General features: G+C 43.1%; 1 protein-coding gene across 1 annotated transcript in view; it reads left to right on the top strand.

Annotated features, from left to right (window-relative positions):
* The window catches only part of dnah2 (dynein, axonemal, heavy chain 2), a 497,351-nt gene that overhangs the window by 248,475 nt on the left and 225,310 nt on the right, over nt 1-23,566 (top strand). Inside the window, exons 32-39 of the mRNA XM_073049044.1 lie at nt 509-607; nt 6,103-6,228; nt 12,849-12,959; nt 14,503-14,691; nt 15,614-15,717; nt 17,231-17,420; nt 19,511-19,691; nt 20,761-20,888. Of these exons, the coding sequence (XP_072905145.1) occupies nt 509-607; nt 6,103-6,228; nt 12,849-12,959; nt 14,503-14,691; nt 15,614-15,717; nt 17,231-17,420; nt 19,511-19,691; nt 20,761-20,888 (1,128 nt within the window). The remainder of the gene's footprint in view (nt 1-508; nt 608-6,102; nt 6,229-12,848; nt 12,960-14,502; nt 14,692-15,613; nt 15,718-17,230; nt 17,421-19,510; nt 19,692-20,760; nt 20,889-23,566) is intronic.

Raw genomic sequence — 23,566 nt, 5'->3', positions numbered from 1 at the left:
AGCCTGTCCCCACCCACTGACCATTCACCCCAGACTCCAGCCTGTCCCCACCCACTGACCATTCACCCCAGAGTCCATCCTGTCCCCATCCACTGACCATTCACCCTAGACCCCACGCCTTCCCTAACAATTGTCTAATCACCCTGACCCTGTCCTGTACTCACCATTCACCCCAGAGTTACACCAAATCCGACCTACTGACCATTCACCCCAGTCCCTGCTCTTGCCCGTGCACTGACTGTTCACTCACTTTCTTTCTCTCCCACTTTCACAGCCTCTTGTATTGGTATTTGCCCTCGCTTCGGTACATATTGACTTTGAACTGCGCTCACTCTCTTGCTGGCCTGTCCTCACTGATCTCTATCATTCAAACAGACCCATTCACTTGCTCACCAACATCCTCTGTCAGCTTCCTCACCAAACTATTCCTCATTTTAGATCCTCTAGTATGTTTGAATTGATGATTATTTCCTACTGCTGTAGTCTCTGGCAACTTGTGTGTGTCCAGGTTGGAACAACGAACAGAATGGAGGCGACCGGAATGCTCTCAGCCGATGGGGAGTATGTAGAGTTCAAGCATCCCACTCTGCTTGAGGGCCCTGTGGAGGTAAGGAGAATGCTCACTCGTGCATGAAGTACGGGAATAAACCCTTCCCCATAAACCCAGTCACCGTCTCACCAGCATCCCTTCCAAAGTTTCAAAGTACATTTATTATCAAAGAATGTATACATTTGTCAACCTTGGGATTTGTCTGCTTACAGGCAGCCACAAAGCAAAAAACCTAGAAAAAAGACTAATTAAAAAAAAGATCAACACCCAATGCGCAGAGAAAAAGGAAAAAAAAAACAGAAATCATGTGAACAATAATAATCAGCAGCAGCATTTTGAACCTTCGATCCAAATTCCCAGAGCGGCCCAAAGCTTTAATCTCAGTTCATCATTTTAGTGGGGCAAATCCCCACTAAGCTCACAGGCATGAAGCACAGCAGCCGGGGCAGTCTCACAGCCTCAACGTACTGGAGAGATAGTGAAGACAGGAGAGCGAGTGAAATCGGGCCAACCCTCAACACCGATCCTGACACCCTGTCTTTACAGTATATCTGGGTCAGTGTTTAAATTGTCCAAACTATGGATCATGCCTTGCATTTGGATCAGAGCCCCGTAGCAATGATAAACTCTGGGTCTAGTCCTCACCGCCCAGCCTGAAGCCTATCTTGACCTATCCAAATTGGCTCGGCACTTAAAGCAATCCAACTTCACAGCTGGGTTAGTTGGACGGACATCAAAACTCCTCCACCTTGACTCCTCTCTTAATCACTCACTCCAACTCTATATGCGATCCCATCTTGAACACATTATGCTCTGGCTTTTCCACTTATTGAGTGGATTGGAGGGTAAATTTGGTGGAGATACTGTTGTCATATCATAGCCTCAGTTCTTAATCAGCTCAGCACTCTCACAGCTATTGAGCCCCATCCCAGAGGACCACAGTGGGTGAACCTGGGAGGGAAAAAGTTTAGTCTGAGAGTTGAAATGGAGTTGAAGAGTAAGGTGTTGGGGAAAGTATAATTTTTAAAAGGTTTTGTTGCAGGGCCATAAAAATGGATAAACGCCTACCATTTGTTTACTTAGTAACTTAATAATATCGAATTATAACAAAGTAAAGTAATAATATCAAATTATAACAAAGTAAAGTAATAATATCAAATTATAAGAAGCCTTTTTTAACTTTTGGTCTAAGAGGGGGGGGTCTTCTCTGCCTCTCCGGGTAACGTCTGTCAATAACTTGTTTGTTTTAATACAGATTTCCATATAAAAGTCGTGAAAAGTTGACCTCTGAGTATAGGGAGTTAAGAAAATGTGCACCTCCAACTTATTAAGAGTTCTAGGCAGCAGATCACCTCCATATAATGAAGACTCCTCTGTGCAGCTGCCCTAGATATATACACATCTTTGTGCTATCACTTGTCTTCCTTACCCATATCTCATTTGATCCAACTGAGTTAATTACATAGCCAATCTTCATGTTCTCCTTAAATTCCAAATAGAGAGATTACCTTTATGATACCATCTCTTATTGTAATATAACTTTCCATCTTCTATTTGTGCTTCATATCTTTGTGCTGGTGATTCAGCAGGAGTGCTGGGAAGATGCTCAGGAGAAGACGGAGATGCTGGTCATTTTGGAGGCTTAAGCTTATTGAGAGTTCGCAAATCTTCCATTATCTGTTCGTCTGTTAACAAGTAAATTAACTGCATAGATGCAGGTTTTCGTCTTTTGTCTGTAATTGGAACAGGGTCATTAGGTCTCCTCCTTAGTTTCCCAGTCATTACTGGCTTTATCTCCATAGAATCTCCTGTGAGTTCCATTGTTAGCCCCTCATTCTCAATCATCTTTTTCTTCTAACTCAATCTTTTTATCTTCAAGTTCCTTCACTGCTGCTTTTTTCTCTTTAATATAATTCCTTTCCACTTGTTCTGTCTCCAGTTGCAGAAAAAGCTCTGCATTTCGTATTCTTTCTTGTATTGTTGATCTAGTTTCTTCATCCTTTCCTGATACTCCTGCAAAGTGCCTTTCTGTAACTGCTGTAGCTGTCTTTTGAGAGATGTCAATTTCTCCTGGTACATCTGCCTTTTTACTTCCAGGTGGTCATCATCCTGCTTATTGGCAATATCTGTCTCCCTTGCATCCTCTGTATCTTCATTCGAGTCATGGCCACGGATGCTGAGTTTGTCTTCATTGTTGACACGGTCTTGCTCCTCCTCGTCGTTGTAATAGTCGACAATGGGTGAGAAGAGAGCTGCGGACATCTTCCCCACTGAGCTGCTCTCCTTTGTTGACGCATCTAGTGACTTGATGGTGTGCCAATCCAACTGGATTTTCCTGAGTCATTCATGTCCCAGCAACGGTGGTCTCCATTTTTCAGTACATAGAGGCTCAGCTGCTGTGTTTTGTCTCTGTAGGTCATTGTCACTTTAATTTTACCTTTGGGACACAGTTTCTGTCCTGTGTAAGTCTTTAGCAGTAGTTTAGTTCATTTCAGAGGTATGTGAGAAAACAGTCGTTTGTGGTTGTGTACAGAGATCACTGTTAAAGCTGAGCCTGTGTCCAACTCCATTTCAGTCTCACGCCTGCCACTTGGTGGAGTGATCCTTATTACTCTTTGATCATCTGTCTCTTTCACGCTGTGAAGTTACAGACAAGACTATTTACTTTCGTCTGAGGCATTTTCATTGAACTGCTTTCTTCCATTTTGTGTACATTGTTGTGTTTTCCTTTCTGGGGTTTCTTGTTTCTCTGTATTTTGTCCTTTTTCTGCTGTTTACTTTGCCAATTGCATACTCTGCCAATGTGACCCTGTTTGTCACAGTTTCTGCATTCTTTGTCTTTAAACCAACAGTCACCAGGGTCATGTGACATGTTCCCACAACAGTAACATTTCTTTCCTTCATTTCTGCTCAGTGACGTTTTATTTGTAGCATATTCCAGAGATTTTTGTTGAATCTCTGAAGCACCTCGTGCTGCTATTTCTGTTGATATTGCAATGTTCTGTGCCTTCTCTAATGTAAGGTCTTTTTCACCCAGGAGCTTCTTCTGTGTGGTTTCACAGTGCATGCCACACACTAACCTATCCCTCAATGTGTCCAATAGACCAGCTCCAAATTGACAATGTTTGGATAATTTGTGCAATTCAGCACAGTATTCGGAAATGCTTTCATTTTTGCTCTAATTCCGTTTATGAAATTTAAATCTTTCAGCAATGACCAGTGTTTTGGGATTTAAATGCTGTTGGAGAGTACCTACTATTTGCTTGAACGTTTTGTCAGCTGGCTTTTCAGGGGTTAACAAGCTCTGTAGCAGTCCGTATGTTTTTGCTTCCATAATACTGAAGACACTGGCTTTCTTCTCATCATAAACACCGTTAGCCTTAGGCTACATCCACACTACGCTGGATAAATCTGTAACCGAAGCTTTTTTTCTTTGTTTTTACCCTCCGTCCACACTAAAACGGCGTTTTCATCCCCCGAAACCGGAGCTTTTCGGAAATGCTTTCCAAGGTGGATATTTTTGAAAACGCTGCTCAGGCAGATCAGTGTGAACAGGGTAACTGGAGACTTTTGAAAACACTGTCAGACGGCAGCGCGCCATTTCATTGTTTTCTTGAACGCAACCTAACAATTTCAGAACAGACAGCAACGAGACTGAAGCCAGGAGAGTTATAAATGTACTCACCAAATACTTTGATCCATAACTTGCTGAATAAATAAGTATACAGTACTCACTTTGCCGTTTGCTGTCCTTGCTCGTATGAAGGTGGTTTACCTATTTATGCAAGTACTTCTCTGACAATAGATGTGTAACAGCCTAATGTAACATTGTATGGAAATACAAGATAACGCTGATGCAGACATGTTTTATACATTTAACAAGGTGCTTTATTAATGCAACAGAGTTAGTCAGTTTTTCAATGTTCGTCGTCAGCCGGGTTACTGGCTATCTGTACTATCTGTACTGTGACCTCTGCTGTCTGTGACTTATATAAATAACTCAAATGAAAATGGTGGAGTAGTAAGTTTACAGATGATATAAAGATTGGTGGTGTTTTGAGTAGCATAGAAGACTGGCAAAGAATACAGTGGGAAATCAGTTGCAGATATGGGCAGAGAAATGGCAGATGAAGTGTTGCACCTTGGTAGGTCAAACGTTAAGAGACGATACATTAAGGGCATGATCAGTACCAGTGCTGATGAGCGGAGGGATCTTGGGTTCAAGTTCATAACTCCTTGCAAGTGGCTTACAGAGGTTGACAGCGTAGTTAAGACATATGACATACTTGCCTTTATTAGTTGAAGTATTAAGTTCAATAGTAAGTTACATTGCAGCTTTATATACTAATTATAACTCTAAATAGATGCAATTAGAGTACTGCATGAGGTTCTGGTCACCCATTATAGGAAGTATTCCGAGGCTTTAGAGCGCGTGCAGGAGAGGTTAACTAGGATGCTGCCTGGATTAGAGGACATTAGCTATAATGAGAGTTCGAGCAAAGGTGCTGTTTTCACTGGAGCGGTTGAGGCTGAGGAGAGATCTGATAGTGAATTACAGGATTATGAGAGGCATAAATAGAGTAGACAGTGTCTTTTCCCAGGGCTAAAATGACTAATGCCAGAGGGTACGCATTTAAGGTGAGAGGGGGTAATTTCAAAGGAGATGTGCAGGGCAAGTTTTGTTTTACACAGAGTGGTGGGTGCCTAGAATGTGTTGCCTGGCGTTGTGGTAGAGGCAGAAACATTAGGGACTTTTAAGAGATGATTAGATAGGCACATGAATGAGAAAAATGGAAGGTTATGGACATTGTGGAGGCAGAGAGATTAGCTTTGTTGCTCAGTTATTTACTAATTCAATTGGTTTGACACAACATTATGGTCCAAAGAACCTATTTCTGTGCTGTACTGTTCTTTGTTCTATGTTGATCATGACAGAGCTGAAAGGATGGGAGAGGAGGGGAGACTAAACAGGGCAGAGCTCTTAGAAATGAAGAGGAACATAGTGATCTTGGAGAGTTGGAAATAGAAATGATTTATTATTGGCACATGTATCGAGATAGAGTGGAAAAACTTTGTCTTTCAGACTTAATATTCCATACCCAGGTACATGGTGCTAAACCAACCCTCTCCTACTGAGGCATAGGCCACCGACAGTAGCCCAGCAGAGTCCTCTGTCCTGGGCCAGTCTTTCAAGTTGTCCCCAGCTGTAGCCCATCATAGTGTCAGCTTACCCTTCCTCTCCCAAGGATGAAGGAGCTCTTTATATTTCTTTTCACGTTTCTATAGCATACAAGTACATGGAAGTAGTACTAAAGGGAAAATAATGCAGAATGTTGTGTTACAGTAGCAGAGAAAGTGCAGATCAGTAAGACAACGGCCATGGAAAGGTCAATTGGGAAACCATAAATTCATGTTTTAGAACATAAGATGTCAGTATGGCCTGGCTAGTGTGAAGCTCAGCGATGGCCTCAGGGTCTTGTTAAGTGTTGGAGGTTGACTGTTTCCTGCCACACTGCCCCTTTTCACTCTGTGTTGTTGCACTCGACCTTCAGGCTTGGCTTTGTGATGTGGAACGTACTATGCGCTTTACTCTAAAAGACCTTCTCAGGGAGACTCGCGTGTCTCTAAAGAAAATGCTCACTCGACGGGACAAGTGGGTGAAGGAGTGGCCAGGCCAGGTGAGTGGTAGCCTTTCATTCAGATTGTCCAGATACTCTACAGAGACCCAGACCAGCCTGTGTCTTTGATGGAGCCCTTTATATTTCTATGACCATCTGACTGAGAGGTCCTTAAATTCTTAATGTTTTTTGTACTAGACCTTATCAAGGTTCCTAAACAAGCTTCGAAACAGAGTAATTATTGTTTGGCTAGCAGAATGTGTCAACCTTTGCTTTTGTGAGATAAATGCTAGTTATTGGTGGTTTTGAAAGAAGGAAGGATAATGAGTACGGTATTTGGATCTCAGATGCAAATTCAGAGTTACTTATTATAAATACATAGAAACATACAATGAGAAACACCTGAGGATGTGCTGGGGTTAACTACACATTCTGGCGTCAAAATAACATTCCCACAATGCTCGGCAGAACAGAACAAGCAACAAACAGCAGCAAAACAACCCATTTTCTCCTTCAGCCCACCCATCCATGCAAATGGATAGTCCTGCAACTCCTTGCCTTGCCTTCAGTCTCCAGATTTTGGCCATTGGGCTTTGACTTTTGGCCTTACGGTCAACCAAGTCTCCTATCTTCAGTACCAACCCCTGGACTTGCTGCTGATGGGACCCCAAACTCCAGGCTCGAACTCTGGGTACACTGATTGACTGACCCTTATGCCCAATCCTGGGACACCTGGTTCCCACTGACTGAGACAGCCTGACATCCATGGATGAGCTTTGAGACTCGTCCATGTCACTAGCTTTTGGAGAACTGGCCACTAACTCCTTCGCATTGGTGGCCCTAAACCCTAACCTGATCACAAGTCCTATCTCTGTCCCCAAAACCTTCCCTACGAACTCAAAAGAGTAGCTAAGTCTGAGCCACGATCTTGATCAAAGATTGAAAGTGGATCTTTTCTGACAATGTAATTGGCAATGGAACAGATATCAGAATAAGGTTTATTATCACTGAAATATGTCATGAAATTTGTTTGCTGCAGCAGTACAGTGCAATAAAATATGCTATAACTAATACTATATTAAAAATAAGTAAGTAATGCCAAAAGCAAGCAACAATAATGGTAGTGAAAGTGGGTTCATGCACCATTCAGAAATCTGATCGCAGAGGGGGAAGAAGCCGTTCCTAGAATGTTGAGTGTCTGTCTTCAGGTTCCTGTACCTCCTCCCTGATGGTAGGAATGAGAAGAGGGCATGTCCTGGATACTGACGGATGCCACCTTTTCAAGATGGTGGGGAGACTAGTACCCATGATAGAGCTGGCTAAACTTGCAACTCTGCAGCTTTTTCCCGATCCTGTGCAGAGTTAATACAACAGATTATTTTCTCCACTTCACTAAAGGGTCGCCATCACTATTTCATAATCATTTAGGGTTAGATGTGAAATTCACTCCGTATTGGCCCACGAGATCAGGGGTCCATGGCATAAAGAAGGTTGGGAACCCATGCATTGCACACGGGCAGGGCAGAACATCTCAGATTAGACACGGAGCAAAGCTCCCTCAATACGTCCCCATTAAAGACAAGCAGCAAGTTTCATTAGGCTGCTGAACCTTCACTTGCCCCATTATTGAAATGTTCCCACAACCAATGGACTCACTTTCAAGGACTCTTCATCTTATGTTTTCAATATTTATTGCTTATTTAGTATTATTGTTGTTTCTTCTTACACTTGTCTTCTGTAAAATGGTTGAACAACCTAGTTAGGTAGCCTAGTTCATTGATTCTGTTATACTTATTCTTGTATAGATTTGCTGAGGACGCCCACAGGAAAATGAATCTCAGGGTTTTTATATGGTGATGTATATGGACATTGATAATTAGATTTCTTTGAAATTTGAACTTTGGATATAGTTAGATACAGAATAATGCTTTCCTTTAACACCCTTGAATGTTTGGACATCTTGGAGAGAAGCTGACTCTATAACCTTAGATGTTACTGTTGGTGATAGCAGAGAGAGACATAAGCTTCATATGTGTAGGAGCTATCTCTGGGCTTCCATGGTTTATCTTTTGAAACAGCATTGACAATATTTTCGGATCCCAAGTTGCACCTGGCAGGCATTTCCCTGAATTCTGAAAACTCACACATGCCTTGAAAGGGAAATAAAACCCAACACCTGCAGCATCTGGTGTCTCTGTGATCTCTATCTCGGCGGCTGATGTCAGAATGTCTTTCAGGAGGGTTAACTCTCGCAAGGCGACAGGCCCCCTGTTGGGGTTCTTGAAACCTATGCCAACCAACTAGCAGGTGTGTTCAAAGATATTCTCAATCTCTCATTGCTACAATTGGAACTTCCCACCTGGTTTCAGTGTTTAAGAAGAGCAGGGGTGAGCTGCCTTAACAACTATTGTCCAGTAGCACTCACATCTAAGGTTACAAAGTGTTTTGAGAGGTTGGTTATGACAAAGATCAACTACTGACTAAGCAAGGATGTTGACCCACTACAAATTGCTTATTGCCACAATAGGTTTTCAGTGGATCTGATCTCATTGGCTCTTCATGTGGTCTTGGATCACCTGGATGATACTTACATTTACATCAGGCTGCTGTTCATTGACTCCAGCTCCATGCTTAACACAATTGTTCTGATCAAAAAGTTCCAAAACCTGGACCTCTGCACCTCCCTCTGCAAATGGATCCTCGACCTCCTCACTCGAAGACCACAGTGTGTGCAGATCACATCTCCACCTCACTGTTAATCAACACTGGCGCACCTCAAGGATGTGTACTTAGCCCACTGCTCTACTCTTTCTTCACCCATGACTGTGTGACTAGGCTGTGTGAATAGTTGCTGATGACACAACTATTGGCAGAATTTCAGATGGTGACTAGAAGGCATACAGGGGTGAGAGATCAGCTAGTTGAGTGGTGTCACAACAACAACATGCACTCAACATTGGTATGATCAAAGAATTCACTGTGGTCTTCAGGAAGGGTAAGACAAGGAAACACACATCAGTCCTCATCAAGGGATCAGAAGTGGAAAGGGTGAGCAATTTCAAGTTCTTAGGTGTTAACATCTCTGAGGATCTATATATTGATGCAGTTACAAAGAAGGCATGGCAATGGCTATATTTCATTAGGTGTTTGTGGATCTTTGGTATGTTACCAAAGACACTTGCAAACTTCTACAGATGTATCATAGAAAGCATTCTAATTGGGTGCATCGCTGTCTGGTATGGGGGGGGGGGGTGAGGACGGTCAGGGTTGCACTGTGCACGATTGAAAAATAAGCTACAGAAAGTTGTAATCTCTGTCAGCTCCATCATTGGCCTTCCTAGCATCGAGGACATCTTCAAGGAGCAATGCTTCAAAAAGGCGGCATCCATCATGAAGGAACATGCCTTGTTCTGTTTGCTACCATCAGGATGGAGATACAGAAGCCTGAAGAGGCACACTCAATAATTCAGGAAAAGCTCCTTTCCTTCTGCCATTAGATTTCTGAATGGACATTGAAACCATGATCACAACCTCACTTTTTTTTCTTCTTGCACTACTTAATTAACTTTTTATTGTATATATACTTACTGAAATTTACAGTTTTTATTATTATGTATTGTAATTTATTGCTATCACAAAGTTAACAATTTCACAATATATTCCAGTAATATTAAACTTGGTTGTTACTGTCAGGAAAGAGGCACACACTTAATGATTCAGGAACAGCTTCTTCTCCAATGCTATATGATTCCTAAATGGACATTGAACCCATGAACACTTTTAATGTATATTATTTCTAGTTTTGCACTATTTTTAATGTTTACTATGCAGTATATGCTTATTTATTTACTTATTGTATTTTTTTATTTTAATTTATTTCTATATTATTATGTATTGCATTGAACTGCTGCTGCTAAGTTAACAAGTTTCATGACACATGCCGGGGATAATAAACCTGATTCTGATTCTGATTCCTCAAGCACATATTATTTACTTGTGTACAAGGAGAACAGTATGGCCCCTGTCACAAAACTGCTCTGAAGTTTGAACAAAGGAATGCCTTTCTTATATGTAAATTGACTAGTTAGATACAGATATTGACCAGTTAGTAACCTTATAGATGTTTGCATAATCACCCACCAATCACACTGATAATACCAATAGTAATAGTGAATAGTAATAGTGTTTGTGTCCCTGAGCAAGGCACTTAACAACACATTGCTCTGCAACGTCACCGGTGCCAAGCTGCTTGGGTCCTAGTGCCCTTCCCTTGGACAACTTCGGTGGCGTGGAGAGGGGAGATTTGCAGCTTGGGCAACTGCCGGTCTCCCATACAACCCTGCCCAGGCCTATGCCCTGGAAAAACCTTCCAAGGCGCAAATCCATGGTCTCATGAGACTAATGAATGCCTATTATTTAATAGTGGATAGAATCTAAAATAAAACTTCTGATTTAGTAAAGGGTGGCACTATAAGTGTAGCAGTTAGCATAATGCTATTACAGTGCCAGTAACCTGTGTTCAATTTCTGCCGTTGTGTGTAAGGAGTTTGTACGTCCTCAGTGTGACCTCATGGATTTCCTCCAGGTTCTCCATTTTCAGCCCATGTTGCAAAGATGTTAGTAGGTTAATTGGTCACATGGGTGTAATTGGGCGGCGCAGGCCCGTGGGCTGTACTTTTTGTACAGCACTGTCAAAAAGTCTTGGGTATATATATATAACTAGGGTGCTTAAGACTTTTGCATAGTAATGTAGTAATTTTATATGTTGCTCTGTACTGCTGCTGCTACAAAAACATATCACATGTGAATGATGATAAACCTAATTCTGATATGGGTCTTTATTGTGAATTGAGAGTGGGGAAGGATAAGGGAGAGGAGAATCATGGATAGGAAAAGGGGAAGGGAGAGGGGAAGGAGTGGGAAGCATCAGATTGACATTCTGTAATGATCAATAAACCAATTGTTTGGAATCAAATGACCTTGCCTGATTGCTTAAGGGTGGGTGTGCTTGCACCCTCTGGCCCTGGCACTCCTCTGCCACCTGTCCCACATCCATCCCATAGTGCTGCACCCTTGCCATTCCCAACATCCTTTGCACCTGCCAGATTTACAAACTCACTGTCTGCTCCATGTTAACAAATACAGTACTGTGTAAAAGTCTTTTTTTGTAATTTATTTTTTATTGAAGTTTATCATCAAACAAACATTTCGTAAGTTGTATTTCAGATACTATACACATGTATCATATAATCATATTTGTCACAAATCTCCACATAATAATTGTCTGAGGTATACACTTATAGAAAGGAGAGGAGAGAAAGAACAATCGAAATAAAACAATGTACAAAGTAAGGAGTGATCTTTTTTTTACAACATATTCATTGACTTGTGAGAATAAAATCAGGCCTATGAGGTGTTATGTAGTTAAACCATTTTTCCCAATATGAATCAAATTGTTCCAACTTATGATTAACAGATGCTATTATCTTCTCCATTTTGTAAATGTCCATTGTAATTTCCATCCATGTATTTAAAGTTGGACTCTCCTGTGATAACCATTTCCCAGTAAGAGTCTTTTTACCAGCCGCCAACAGTATATTCATTAAATATTTATCTCTTTTCAACCATTCTTGAAGTATATCCCCAAAATATATGGTCTTACTCTCTAAGGGTATTTCACATTTAAAGATGTAAATTTGTAGAATATAACTTAATCGATCTGCTCTCTGAACAAATAAGAGCCAAGAAACGTGAATAATAAAAAAAACATAACTAAGGTGTGATTTCAAGGCTGGGGTCTCTAGATGACCCTGGGTTGAGGTAGAAGAAATGTCTAGCCTTGGGGGGATAGCCCCTGCAATCTGTGAGTTGAGGGCCCCCGCTGCAGTACCTATAAAAGAAAGTAAAAAAATTTATGTCCATTACACAGAAATGATTTCCCTGTGTGTTCCTCCCATGTATGTATTCTCATTTAGGTGGGGAAAAAGGAGTGAATAAATGAATAAAAAATAAATTAGTAATATAAAATCCACATTATAATATGTATTTCTTGAGATAGGTATATCACCGTCTATTTTTGCTTCCGTTTAGTTTATCAGCACTTTTAAAGTTAGTCAAACCTTATTGCTCTTCTGGAGGAGGTGAGGGCTGTCATTGGAGAACTCACAGTCTCTTCCTAATATCCTTCTCTCGTCTTCCTCCCATCCCTTGCTTTCTCGGTTCTCTTACTAATTCCCAAGCAGATCGGGATAATTGCTCAGCCAGGCTTTCCCTCGGTCTGACCATGCTAACGGGCAATCCTCTGTTGTTCATAACCGTGCAGAAGTCTTAAGCACTCTAGCTATATATATGTCCCAAAGACGTTGCATAGTGCTGTATCTCTAAACATAAAAATAGACTGTCAGCTGTATCACCCTTGAATATTTCATTTGCGTACTTATCTTGTCTCAGTGTGCCAAATAGTTCTGGTCCCCTGCTGTGTAAAGGGGAGAAATGCTCCTCAACTACCTCTCTTGCTTGGACTGACTGCATATGATCTTCACCATAACTTTTTGCAACTTCCACAGATTAACGGGCTACCCATTGCAGTAACAACACCTCTCAGAGTATCTAACCTCTGCCTCCTTCTTAACAATAACTGAACTTCTTTGTCCTCTCACTTTGCTGGTACTTCTCCCCAGATGCTAATCACTGCCAGCCAGATTCAGTGGACTACTGATGTTACCAAAGCACTGATATCGGCCAAAGATCTGGATGATAAGAAGCCACTGCGAGTTATTAAACGGAAACAGGTGAGCTGAATGTTGAATTTCTTCATGGTGTTGCAGCCTCATTAATGATGGGACGACAAATCTCTTCTAGCTGAGAAGAGAGACAATGTTTTCTGAATGGGCATCCCTTCCAGTATCCATCTCTAGCCTTTCATGAGATGGTGGTAAAGAAGGCAAATGCATTGTTAGCATTCATTTTGAGAGGATTAGAATATAAAAGCAAGGATGTAGTGCTGAGGCTTTATAAGGCATTGGTCAGACCACACTTGCAGTATTGTGAGCAGTTTTGGCCCCCTTATCTAAGAAAGGATGTTCTGGCATTGGACTGGATCCAGAGCAGGTTCACGAGAATGATCCTGAGAACAAAAGGGTTAATGTCTGAGGAGAATTTGATGGCTTGAGCCTGTACTTGCTGGAGTTTAAAAGAATGATTGGGGGGGGGGGGGGGTCTCATTGAAACCTGTCATATAATGAGAGGATGTTTACGACAGTGGGTGAGTCTAGGACCAGAGGACAGAGCCTCTGAATGCAAGGTCGTTCCTTTAGAACAGAGATGAAGAGGAATTTCTTTCACCGGAGGTGAATCTGTGGAATTCATTGTTATAGAAGGCTGTGTAGACCACGTCATTGGCTGTATTTAAAGCAGGTTGATAGGTCTTGATTAGAAAGGGTGTTAAAGGTTATGGGGAGAAGGCAGGATAATGGAGTAAGAGGGATTTAAAAAATCAGCCATGATAGAATGGCAAGCAGACTTGATGGGCCAAATGGCATACTGTGCAAATGTGGGTGGGTGGGAGGAGCTGAGATTGTTCTCCTCAGATCAAAGCAGGGAGATTATCAGAAAGGTTTGTGAACCGAGGGGCACAGATTGAGGGCAACTGGCAAAACAACCTGAGGCAGCTGGATAAGTGCTGGTGAATGGAAGTGGATTCAGTACAGGTTTTTTAAAAATAGGAAAAAAACATTGTTGCACTGTGTGAAAAGAAACACATTTGGAATATTGTATTCATTTTTGGTCACCTCATTATAGGAAGGATGTGGAAGCTTTAGAGAGGATGCAGAGGAGATTTACAAAGGTGCTGCCTGGATTTGAGAGCATGTTTTATAAGGATAGTCTGAGTGAGCTAGGGCTTTTCTCTTTGTAGTAAAGGAGTATGAGAGGTGTACGATAAGAGGCATAGATAGAATGGATATCCAGAGATTTTTTTCCCAGGGTGGAAATGACAAATGTAAAAGGGCATGCTTTTAAAGTGATTGGATGAAAGTATAGAGAGGATGTCAGAGGTAGGTTTTTACAGAGAGAATGATGGGTGCATGGAAGTTGCTGCCTGAGGTGATGGTAGGGTTAGATACATTAGGACATTTAAAGGAGACATTTAAAGGCACATGGATGAAAAAAATGCGGAGGCCGATGTGGGAGGGAAGAGTTAGATCTTGGAGCAGGTTAGAAGGTCAGTACAGCGCCGTGGGCCAAAGGGCCTGTACTGTTCGGTGATCTTTGATGATATGTCAGCCAGTGGTGGGTGCATTGCTATAGCTCCTACTATCATATTGTTCCGTGTAGGTGAGCATGTTGCACAAGTATTCTGAGGCCATACGAGGAAGCCTGACCAAGATCATGCGCCTCAAGATAGTGGCCCTGGTGACAGTGGAGGTCCATGCTCGAGATGTCATTGACAAGTTGTACAGGATTAACTGTATGGATGTGACGGCATTCGACTGGCTCAGCCAGCTTCGGCTCTACTGGGACAAGGTGAGTCTGCACGTTACCCTTTGTCACTCTGCTATTTCCAGTGAAGGAACTCCCAGTGCTGAAGGCCGAGGGGTTGCAGGGTTGCAATGCAGAGACAGTGAAGGACTAGGCACACTTTTCTAAGCCGAGATGATGAGGGTCCCAGAAGGAAACAACAGGGAATTGTGTTACTTCTCATCTCTGGTCTTGGAATTCATGATGGCAGTGGTTGGGGATTTGGGAGCTGCTGTTGGCGTCGTCTTAGCAAGTCCCTGCTATATCTTTAGTGGGTGGTACACACTACCCACGCGCAGTGATAGTGGTGAGAGGAATAAATTTTGGAAGTGTTTGACGGAATTTCAGTCAAGTGTTTTGCAGGTTTGTTAGTTATCCTTCCACCAGTGGTCATGGCCTGTCAGGAGAGGGACAGGTCATCGGCCCTGAATCATCTCAGCACTGGCAATGAGAATTTCCAAACTGACCTGGAACATGGACTTGGGGTGGCTCAGGCAGTGCTTGATCCTGTTTAATGAGATAGTTTTATTGCCACAAGACAGCCATTACCCCCATCCTTAACATCCTCGACAGGTCACCCACCCCACGCTGCCCACACACTGAGTGTGGATCGGTCACCCACACAATGACAGTAGACAGGTCACCCACCCCACACCGGCCACATCTGAGCATGGATGGGTCAGTGAACCCATGGCAGGGTCACTGCATTGTGGTGATGGACAGGGAGAATGATGGCTGGATGAGTTCATAAAGGGACATGATCACAACAAGGATAATTTAACTTTACTCAGAATCAGAGGTAACTTCACAGAGTGGACCAGTGACCATCTGGCAACAAGGGTCTGTGACCTGTTGATTTATTACATTGCCCGATGTGTAGTGGGAGAGGGTTTTGCCTAATATTTCTGCACTTTTCTGTTTTCCGCAGGATCTGGATGACTGTCTTATCCGACAAACTAACACCCATTTCCAGTATGGCTATGAGTATCTGGGCAACTCTGGACGCCTGGTGATCACTCCACTGACGGATAGGTGGGGCCCACATCTCCCCTCCCCTCCCCTCCCCTCTCTGCCTTGCTGTTAGTGCCTGAACTGACACAATATCAGAGTGGCAATGGGTGGGATAGTATATGCAAGTGTAAAGCAGGGAGCCCTGTTAATCACAGCAGTGCTAGGGAAATGTGTGAACTATTCAGTTCACCTTGTCTGTCAATCCAAACATGACCAGCACTCAGTTCACATTGTATTCTTATGTCTGTTACTAAGGGCAAATTATCAGACAGCTGGTCTTTACACTATAATGGGATTCTACCACTAAACATATTACCCTCTCCTCACTCATTCTCTTCCCTCCATAGGGGCAAGTCCTCCCTTACCACCATTCAGGACTCAACAGTCCTTCCAGGTAAGGTGACACTTCCCCTGTGAGTCTGTTGGGATTATCTACCATATCCAGAACTCCCAGTGCAGCCTCAACATTGATGAGACCAGACTCAGAATTGGGGGGAGCCCTTTGACAAGCACCTTTGCCCTTCCTGCGACAAAAGACAGGATCTCCTGGTGGCAATGCATTTCAATTTGACTTCCATTCCTATTATGTTGTGTCCATCTGTGGCCTCCTCTACTGCCACAATGAAACCAAACGTGGCTTGGTGGAGCAACACCTCATAGTCTGACTGGATAGCCTCCAACCAGATGGCCATAAGACCATAAGATATAGGAGCAGAAGTAGGCCATTCAGCCCATTGAGTCAGCTCCACCATTCAATCATGGGCTGATCCACTTCTTCCTGTCATCCCCACTCCCCTGCCTTCACCCCATACCTTTTGATGCCCTGGCTAATCAATAACCTATCAAAACACAAAAATACAACTGCAGATGCTGTGGATCAAAGAATACGTACAGAACGCTGGAAGAACTCAGCAGGCCAGGCAGCATCCGTGAGAAAAGAGTAGCCAACGTTTCAGGCCGAGACCCTTCATCAGGAATGGGGTCTCTGATCATTCCTGATGAAGGGTCTCGGCCCGAAACGTTGGCTACTCTTTTCTCACGGATGCTGCCTGGCCTGCTGAATTCTTCCAACGTTGCATACGTAATCAATAACCTATCTATCTCTGCTTTAAATGACTTCGCCTCCACAGCCACTCATGGCAACAAATTCCACAGACTTCCCACCCTCTGACTAAAGTAATTTTTCCGCATCTCAGTTCTAAAAGGACGTCCTTCAATCCTGAAGTCACGCCCTCTTGTCCTAGAATCTCTTACCATGGCATGAACATCTATCTCACCGACCTCCAGTAATTTATTCTCACTCTCCCCTTTTCTCTTTTTCCATTTCCCATTCTGGTTCTCTTCTCATCCCTTTTCTTCTCACCTCCCTCTGATTCCAGTCCTCCTTTCCTTTCTCCCATGTCTGGTGTCCTCTTCTTCAGCCCTTTATCTCTTCCTGCATGTAGGCATTGTCATTTATGGTATACTGTCATTAAAGGCATAGACACCTCAGGGAATCTCCCTCTCATCAATCCACCCTTTCTCCTCTTTCCAGGTGCTACATGACACTGACGACTGCTCTCCACTTGCGTCGAGGAGGTTCCCCCAAGGGTCCTGCTGGAACAGGGAAGACTGAAACGGTGAAAGATCTGGGGAAAGCACTGGGAATGTACGTGATTGTGGTCAACTGCTCTGAAGGCCTTGACTACAAATCCATGGGCCGAATGTACTCTGGACTGGCACAGGTGAAAGAGGAAACCAACCTTGTCATTGTCATCAGAAGTTGGGAATTTATTTGTCAGATGTACATCAAAACATCCAAACATGCAATAAATTGCACTGTTTGCATCAAAGATGTGCTGGGAGCAGCTCACAAGTGTCACCATGCTTCTGACAACAACATAATATGCCCATAATTTAATAACCCCTAACCCGTTCTTGTACAGTAGATCTTTGGAATGTGGGAGAAATCTGAAGCACCAAGAGGAAACACATGCAGTCACAGGGAGAATGTACAAATTCCTTACATACAGCGGCTACAAATTGAACCCCGGTCACTGCTGCTGTAATTGTGTTATGCTAACTGCTATGCTACCGTATGGAATGGCTGTAATGTGGAAATCCCCTGCATCAAAGGGGCAGTGCTGAAACAGAGCTCAGCATATTGGGAGCGGGCAGGTGCAGTCCTATGTAATATAACCATATAACAATTACAGCACAGAAGCAGGCCATCTCGGCCCTTCTAGTCCGTGCCGAGCACTTACTCTCACCTAGTCCCACTGGCCCGCACTCAGCCCATAACTCTCCATTCCTTTCCTGTCCATATACCAATTTGTATATGGACAGGAATTTGTATATAAAGTCAATTTTACTTTAAATGACAATACCAAACCTGCCTCTACCACTTCTAATGGAAGCTCGTTCCACACAGCTACCACTCTCTGAGTAAAGAAATTCCCCCTCGTGTTACCCTTAAACTTTTGCCCCCTAACTCTCAACTCATGTCCTCTTGTTTGTATCTCCCCTACTCTCAATGGAAAAAGTCTATCCACGTCAACTCTATCTATCCCCCTCATAATTTTAAATACCTCTATCAAGTTCCCCCTCAATCTTCTACGCTCCAAAGAATAAAGACCTAACTTGTTCAACCTTTCCCTGTAACTTAGGTGCTGAAACCCAGGTAACATTCTAGTAAATCTTCTCTGTACTCTCTCTATTTTGTTGACATCTTTCCTATAATTCGGTGACCAGAACTGTACACAATACTCCAAATTCAACCTTACCAATGCCTTGTACAATTTTAACATTACATCCCAACTCCTATACTCAATGCTCTGATTTATAAAGGCCAGCATACCAAAAGCTTTCTTCACCACCCTAACCACGAGATTCCACCTTCAGGGAACTATACACCATTATTCCTAGATCACTCTGTTCTACTGCATTCTTCAATGCCCTACCATTTACCATGTATGTCCTATTTGGATTATTCCTACCAAAAAGTAGCACCTCACATTTATCAGCATTAAACTCCATCTGCCATCATTCAGCCCACTCTTCTAACTGGCCTAAATCTCTCTGCAAGCTTTGAAAACCTACTTTATTATCCACAATGCCACCTACCTTAGTATCATCTGCATACTTACTAATCCAATTTACCACCCCATCATCCAGATCATTAATATATATGACAAACAACATTGGACGCAGTACAGATCCCTGAGGCACACCACTAGTCACCGGCCTGCAACCTGACAAGCAGTTATCCACCACTACTCTCTGGCATCTCCCATCCAGCCACTGTTGAATCCATTTTACTACTTCAGTATTAATACCTAACGATTTCCTACAATAATGTCAGAGGAACAGGGGGAAGAGGAACCATGTTGTTGAACATGGGGATTGCCAAAAGCTTCTGTTGCTGTTGTTGTTGGTGATGTTTGTGCTGTTGTGTTGATCGTGATGGGCATGCTATATTGGCACTGGAATGTGTGGTGACACTTGTGGGCTGGCCCCAGCACATCCTTAAATTACATTGGTTGTTAATGCAAACAACATATTTCAATGTGATATACGTGTGATAAGTACATAGATTTAATCTGATCTGATATGGAAACACTGCCGTCTGTGGGAGCTCCTTATGTTGCCATATTATGGTAATAACTTCAACAATACTTGTGGCTATAAAGTGCTTTGGGATGTCCTGAGGGAGGAGAGAATGTAGAAGTAGGGCCTTGCATTTATGTCAGCAGAAGGGGGTGAATACACCTGCAGTAATCATGCAATACTCCTTGTTGTGTGCTGATGCGAGAGTATTGAATGTTTGTGTGTACAGACTGGAGCCTGGGGTTGTTTCGATGAATTTAACCGCATCAACATTGAGGTGCTATCAGTAGTGGCTCAGCAGATCCTTTCCATCCTGTCTGCTCTGTCCGCTGGGCTAAACCGCTTCGTCTTTGAAGGGCGCGAGATCAACCTGGTCTGGTCGTGTGGCATCTTCATAACCATGAACCCAGGTAAGGCTGTGGGCTGGGAATGTTCCCCATCCAAGGCAGAACTCTCCCATCTCAGCTGATCTTGGGAATATCTACAGGGGTAGGCTACTCAGGTTTGGGTATAGCGGAATCATTGAATCATGGCTGGTATGGTTGTAGCTGGGAGCTGAATGCCCAAGGTTACACATTGTATTGAAGGGATAAGAAGGTAGGCAGAGGGGGTGACTGGTAAAGAATGGTTTTAAATCAGTAGATGTTGAATTCTTGTGGGTTGAGTTAAGAAACTGCAAGAGTAAAAGGACCCAGATGACAGTTATACACAGGCTTCCCAACTGTAACTGAGGTGTGGACCACAGATTACAACAGGAAATAGAAAAGGCATCTCAAAAGGGCAATGTATTGATAGTCATGGGAGATTTTAACATGCAGGTCAATTGGGAAAATCAGGTTGGAAATGGATGTCAAGAGAGTTGAGTTTGTTGAATGCCTATGAGATGGCTTTTTAAGAGCAGTTTGTCACTGAGCCCACTAGGGGATCAGCTATACTGGATTGGTGTTATGTAATGAACCAGAGGTGATTAGGGAGCTTAAGGTAAAAGAGCCCTTAAGAACCAGTGATCACAATATGATGGAGTTCAACTTGAAAATGAATAAGGAGAAAGTGAAGATGGAAGGGAAGTGCAACACCTGGAAGAAATCCACATGGTCATATTTAAGGGATGTTTGGATCAGTACATGAATAGGAAGGGTATAGAGTGTTCTCGTTTGGGTGTGGATAGACGGGACTAGGCAGAAATCATGTTGGCATGGACCAGATGGGCTGAAGTGCCTGTTTATGTTCTGTAGTGCTCTATGACTCTGTAACAAAGAGACTGTGGAGGTTGGGTTACAACAGGAGCTTCAGGACCCTGTCAGGGCATTGCACTGTAGAGGACTAAAGCAGGTGCATTGAGCTGCAGAGCAGATGAACCGCAGTCTTAATGTGCAGCAGAGTGGGATGGAGAGGCTCAGTGATCTATGCATGTCCCTACCAGTGCAGGCACGGAGAGTCGGGAGGGAATAAGTAAAACACTGTTGTTATTTATTACAGGGTACGCTGGCCGCACAGAACTACCAGATAACCTGAAGTCAATGTTCAGGCCTATCTCCATGGTGGTCCCTGACTCAACACTGATTGCAGAGATCATCTTGTTTGCAGAGGGGTTCAACAACTGCAAGGTACACTTCCTTTGTGCACATTAGGCTAGCTACCTCCTTCATATGCATTCCTTCTCCCATACCTCTTGCACATGCATTCAGCTAGTGTCCCTTCACCAATAAAATACAGAATATTACCAAGTTCCTTTCTTTCCACTTCCCTCCTTAGAGCATGTAGAATGTGAGCTGGTTTTACTTCTGAGAGCGAGGATATGGCTGAGGGATGTGGCCTTCCCTAAGGGGTCAACATGATCCTGTTTAGCAAAATTCTGCTAAGGCTGGATACCCGTAATGGAACTGAAAATGCTGGGAATGTTGAGCAGGTCAGTCAGCATCTGTGAAGCAGGAAACAGATGCTGAAGTTGTTCATCCCCCACTGCAGAGTGCCCTGTATGAGAAATGGCCCAGGTACTGCAAGCTGCATGACCATGGGTATTTCCCAATGGTCAGTGCTACTCATAGTGAAGCACCTGGGAGCTCCTGACCACCGATCATCAAACTGGAATTGGAATTGGCAGAGAGAAGTGTAGACAGAGTCCTTGGAGGGGTAGCTAGTTCCTGTGATGTGCAGAGCTGTGATATGCAACTCTCTGCAAGTCGGTACCAGTGGTCAGATAATTTTAGTTAAATGATGGACTCTGGGCTTTTTTGATTTGCAGTTTACAGATGTCACCTAGCTGTCTGACCAAAGAAAAAAATTGATGAGAACTGCCCCCCTTGTAACTGGACATTTCTGCCTTCTATTTGGGTTTTACAAGAATGATTCCAGGAATGAAAGGAGTGTTTATTGACTGGCTGTATCACAGCCTGGTATGGAAACACCAATGCCCTTGAATGGAAAATGGGTACAGCTCAGTCCATCATGGGTATAACACTTCCAACCATTGTGCGCATCTATGTGGATCGTTGTCACAGGAAAGGAGCATCCATTGATAGGGACCCCCACCACCCAGTACATGCTCTCTTCTCACTGCTCCCATCAGAAAGAAGGTACAAGAGCCTTAGAACTCGCACCAACGGGTTCAGGAACAGTTATTACTCTTCAACCAAAGGGGATAATTTCATTCAACTTCTCTCATCATTGGATTGTTTCCACAGCCAATGGATTCATGTTCAAGGACTCTTCATCTAATGTTCTAGATATTTATTACTTACTTATGATTATTATTTTCATATTTTCTCAGCTCAAGCTGGTAAAACCTGAGGTACAGGCATAGCCAAGCATACTTACTTCTCAATTGTTAGGAACTTTCAGATTATTCTAGTGGTGTTTAGTATTGTGGCTTTTTGAAGATTTACATAGATATTGCTGTGTAGCCCTAATTGTTTAATGCTATTATGTAGTGCCTAACCAAGATATTATTAACCAAGACAATGTATACCTTGTTCTTGTTCCAAATTCTTTCAATTTCCTCTTTTAGTTCAATATATTGCTGATGTTTTTCACTTATTGGTTTCTGTGAGTTATGTGTGTTTGGAATGGTTACAGAAACATAGAAAACCTACAGCACATTCCAGGCCCTTCGGTGCCCAAAGTTGTGCCGAACATGTCCCTACCTTAGAAATTACTATGCTTACCTATAGCCCTCTATTTTTCTAAGCTCCACGTCCTGATCCAGAAGTCTCTTAAAAGCTCCTATCGTATCCACCTCCACCACCATTACCGGCAGCCCATTCCACGCACTCACCACTCTCTAAGTAAAAGACTTATCCCTGACGTTTCCTCTGTACCGACTCCACAGCACCTTAAACCTGTGTCCTCTCGTGGCAACCATTTCAGCCCTGGGAAAAAGCCTCTGACTATCCACACGATCAATGCCTCTCATCATCTTATATACCTCTATCAGGTGACCTCTCATCCTCCGTCACTCCAAGGAGAAAAGGCCAAGTTCACTCAACCTATTCTCATAAGGCATGCTCCCCAATCCAGGCAACATCCTTGTAAATCTCCTCTGCACCCTTTCTATGGCTTCCACATCCTTCCTGTAGTGAGGCGACCAGAACTGAGCACAGTACTCCAAGTGGGGTCTGACCAGGGTCCTATATAGCTGCAACATTACCTCTCAGCTCCTAAATTCAATTCCACGATTGATGAAGGCCAATACACCGTACGCCTTCTTAACCACAGAGTTAACCTGCGCAGCTGCTTTGAGTGTCCTATGGACTCAGACCCTGGGATCCCTCTCATCCTCCACACTGCCAAGAGTCTTACCATTAATACTATATTCTGCCATCATATTTGACCTACCACAATGAACCACTTACCACTTATCTGGGTTGAACTCCATCTGCCACTTCTCAGCCCAGTTTTGTATCCTATCAATGTCCCGCTGTAACCTCTGGCAGCCCTCCACACTATCCACAACACCTCCAATCTTTGTGTCATCAGCAAACTTACTAAGCCATCTCTCCACTTTTTCATTCAGGTCATTTATAAAAATAACGAAGAATAAGGGTCCAAAACAGATCCCTGAGGCACTGCACTGGTGACCCACCTCCATGCAGAATATGACCCGTCTACAACCACACTTTGCCTTCTGTGGACAAGCCATTTCTGGATCCACAAAGCAATGTCCCATTGGATCCCATGCCTCCTTACTTTCTCAATAAGCCTTGCATGGGGTACCTTATCAAATGCCTTGCTGAAATCCATATACACTACATTTACTGCTCTTCCTTCATCAATGTGTTTAGTCACA

This window comes from Hemitrygon akajei, chromosome 6 (genome assembly GCF_048418815.1).
Source record: "Hemitrygon akajei chromosome 6, sHemAka1.3, whole genome shotgun sequence".
Lineage (NCBI taxonomy): Eukaryota > Metazoa > Chordata > Chondrichthyes > Myliobatiformes > Dasyatidae > Hemitrygon > Hemitrygon akajei.
This window is presented reverse-complemented; position numbering and strand designations above follow the sequence as displayed.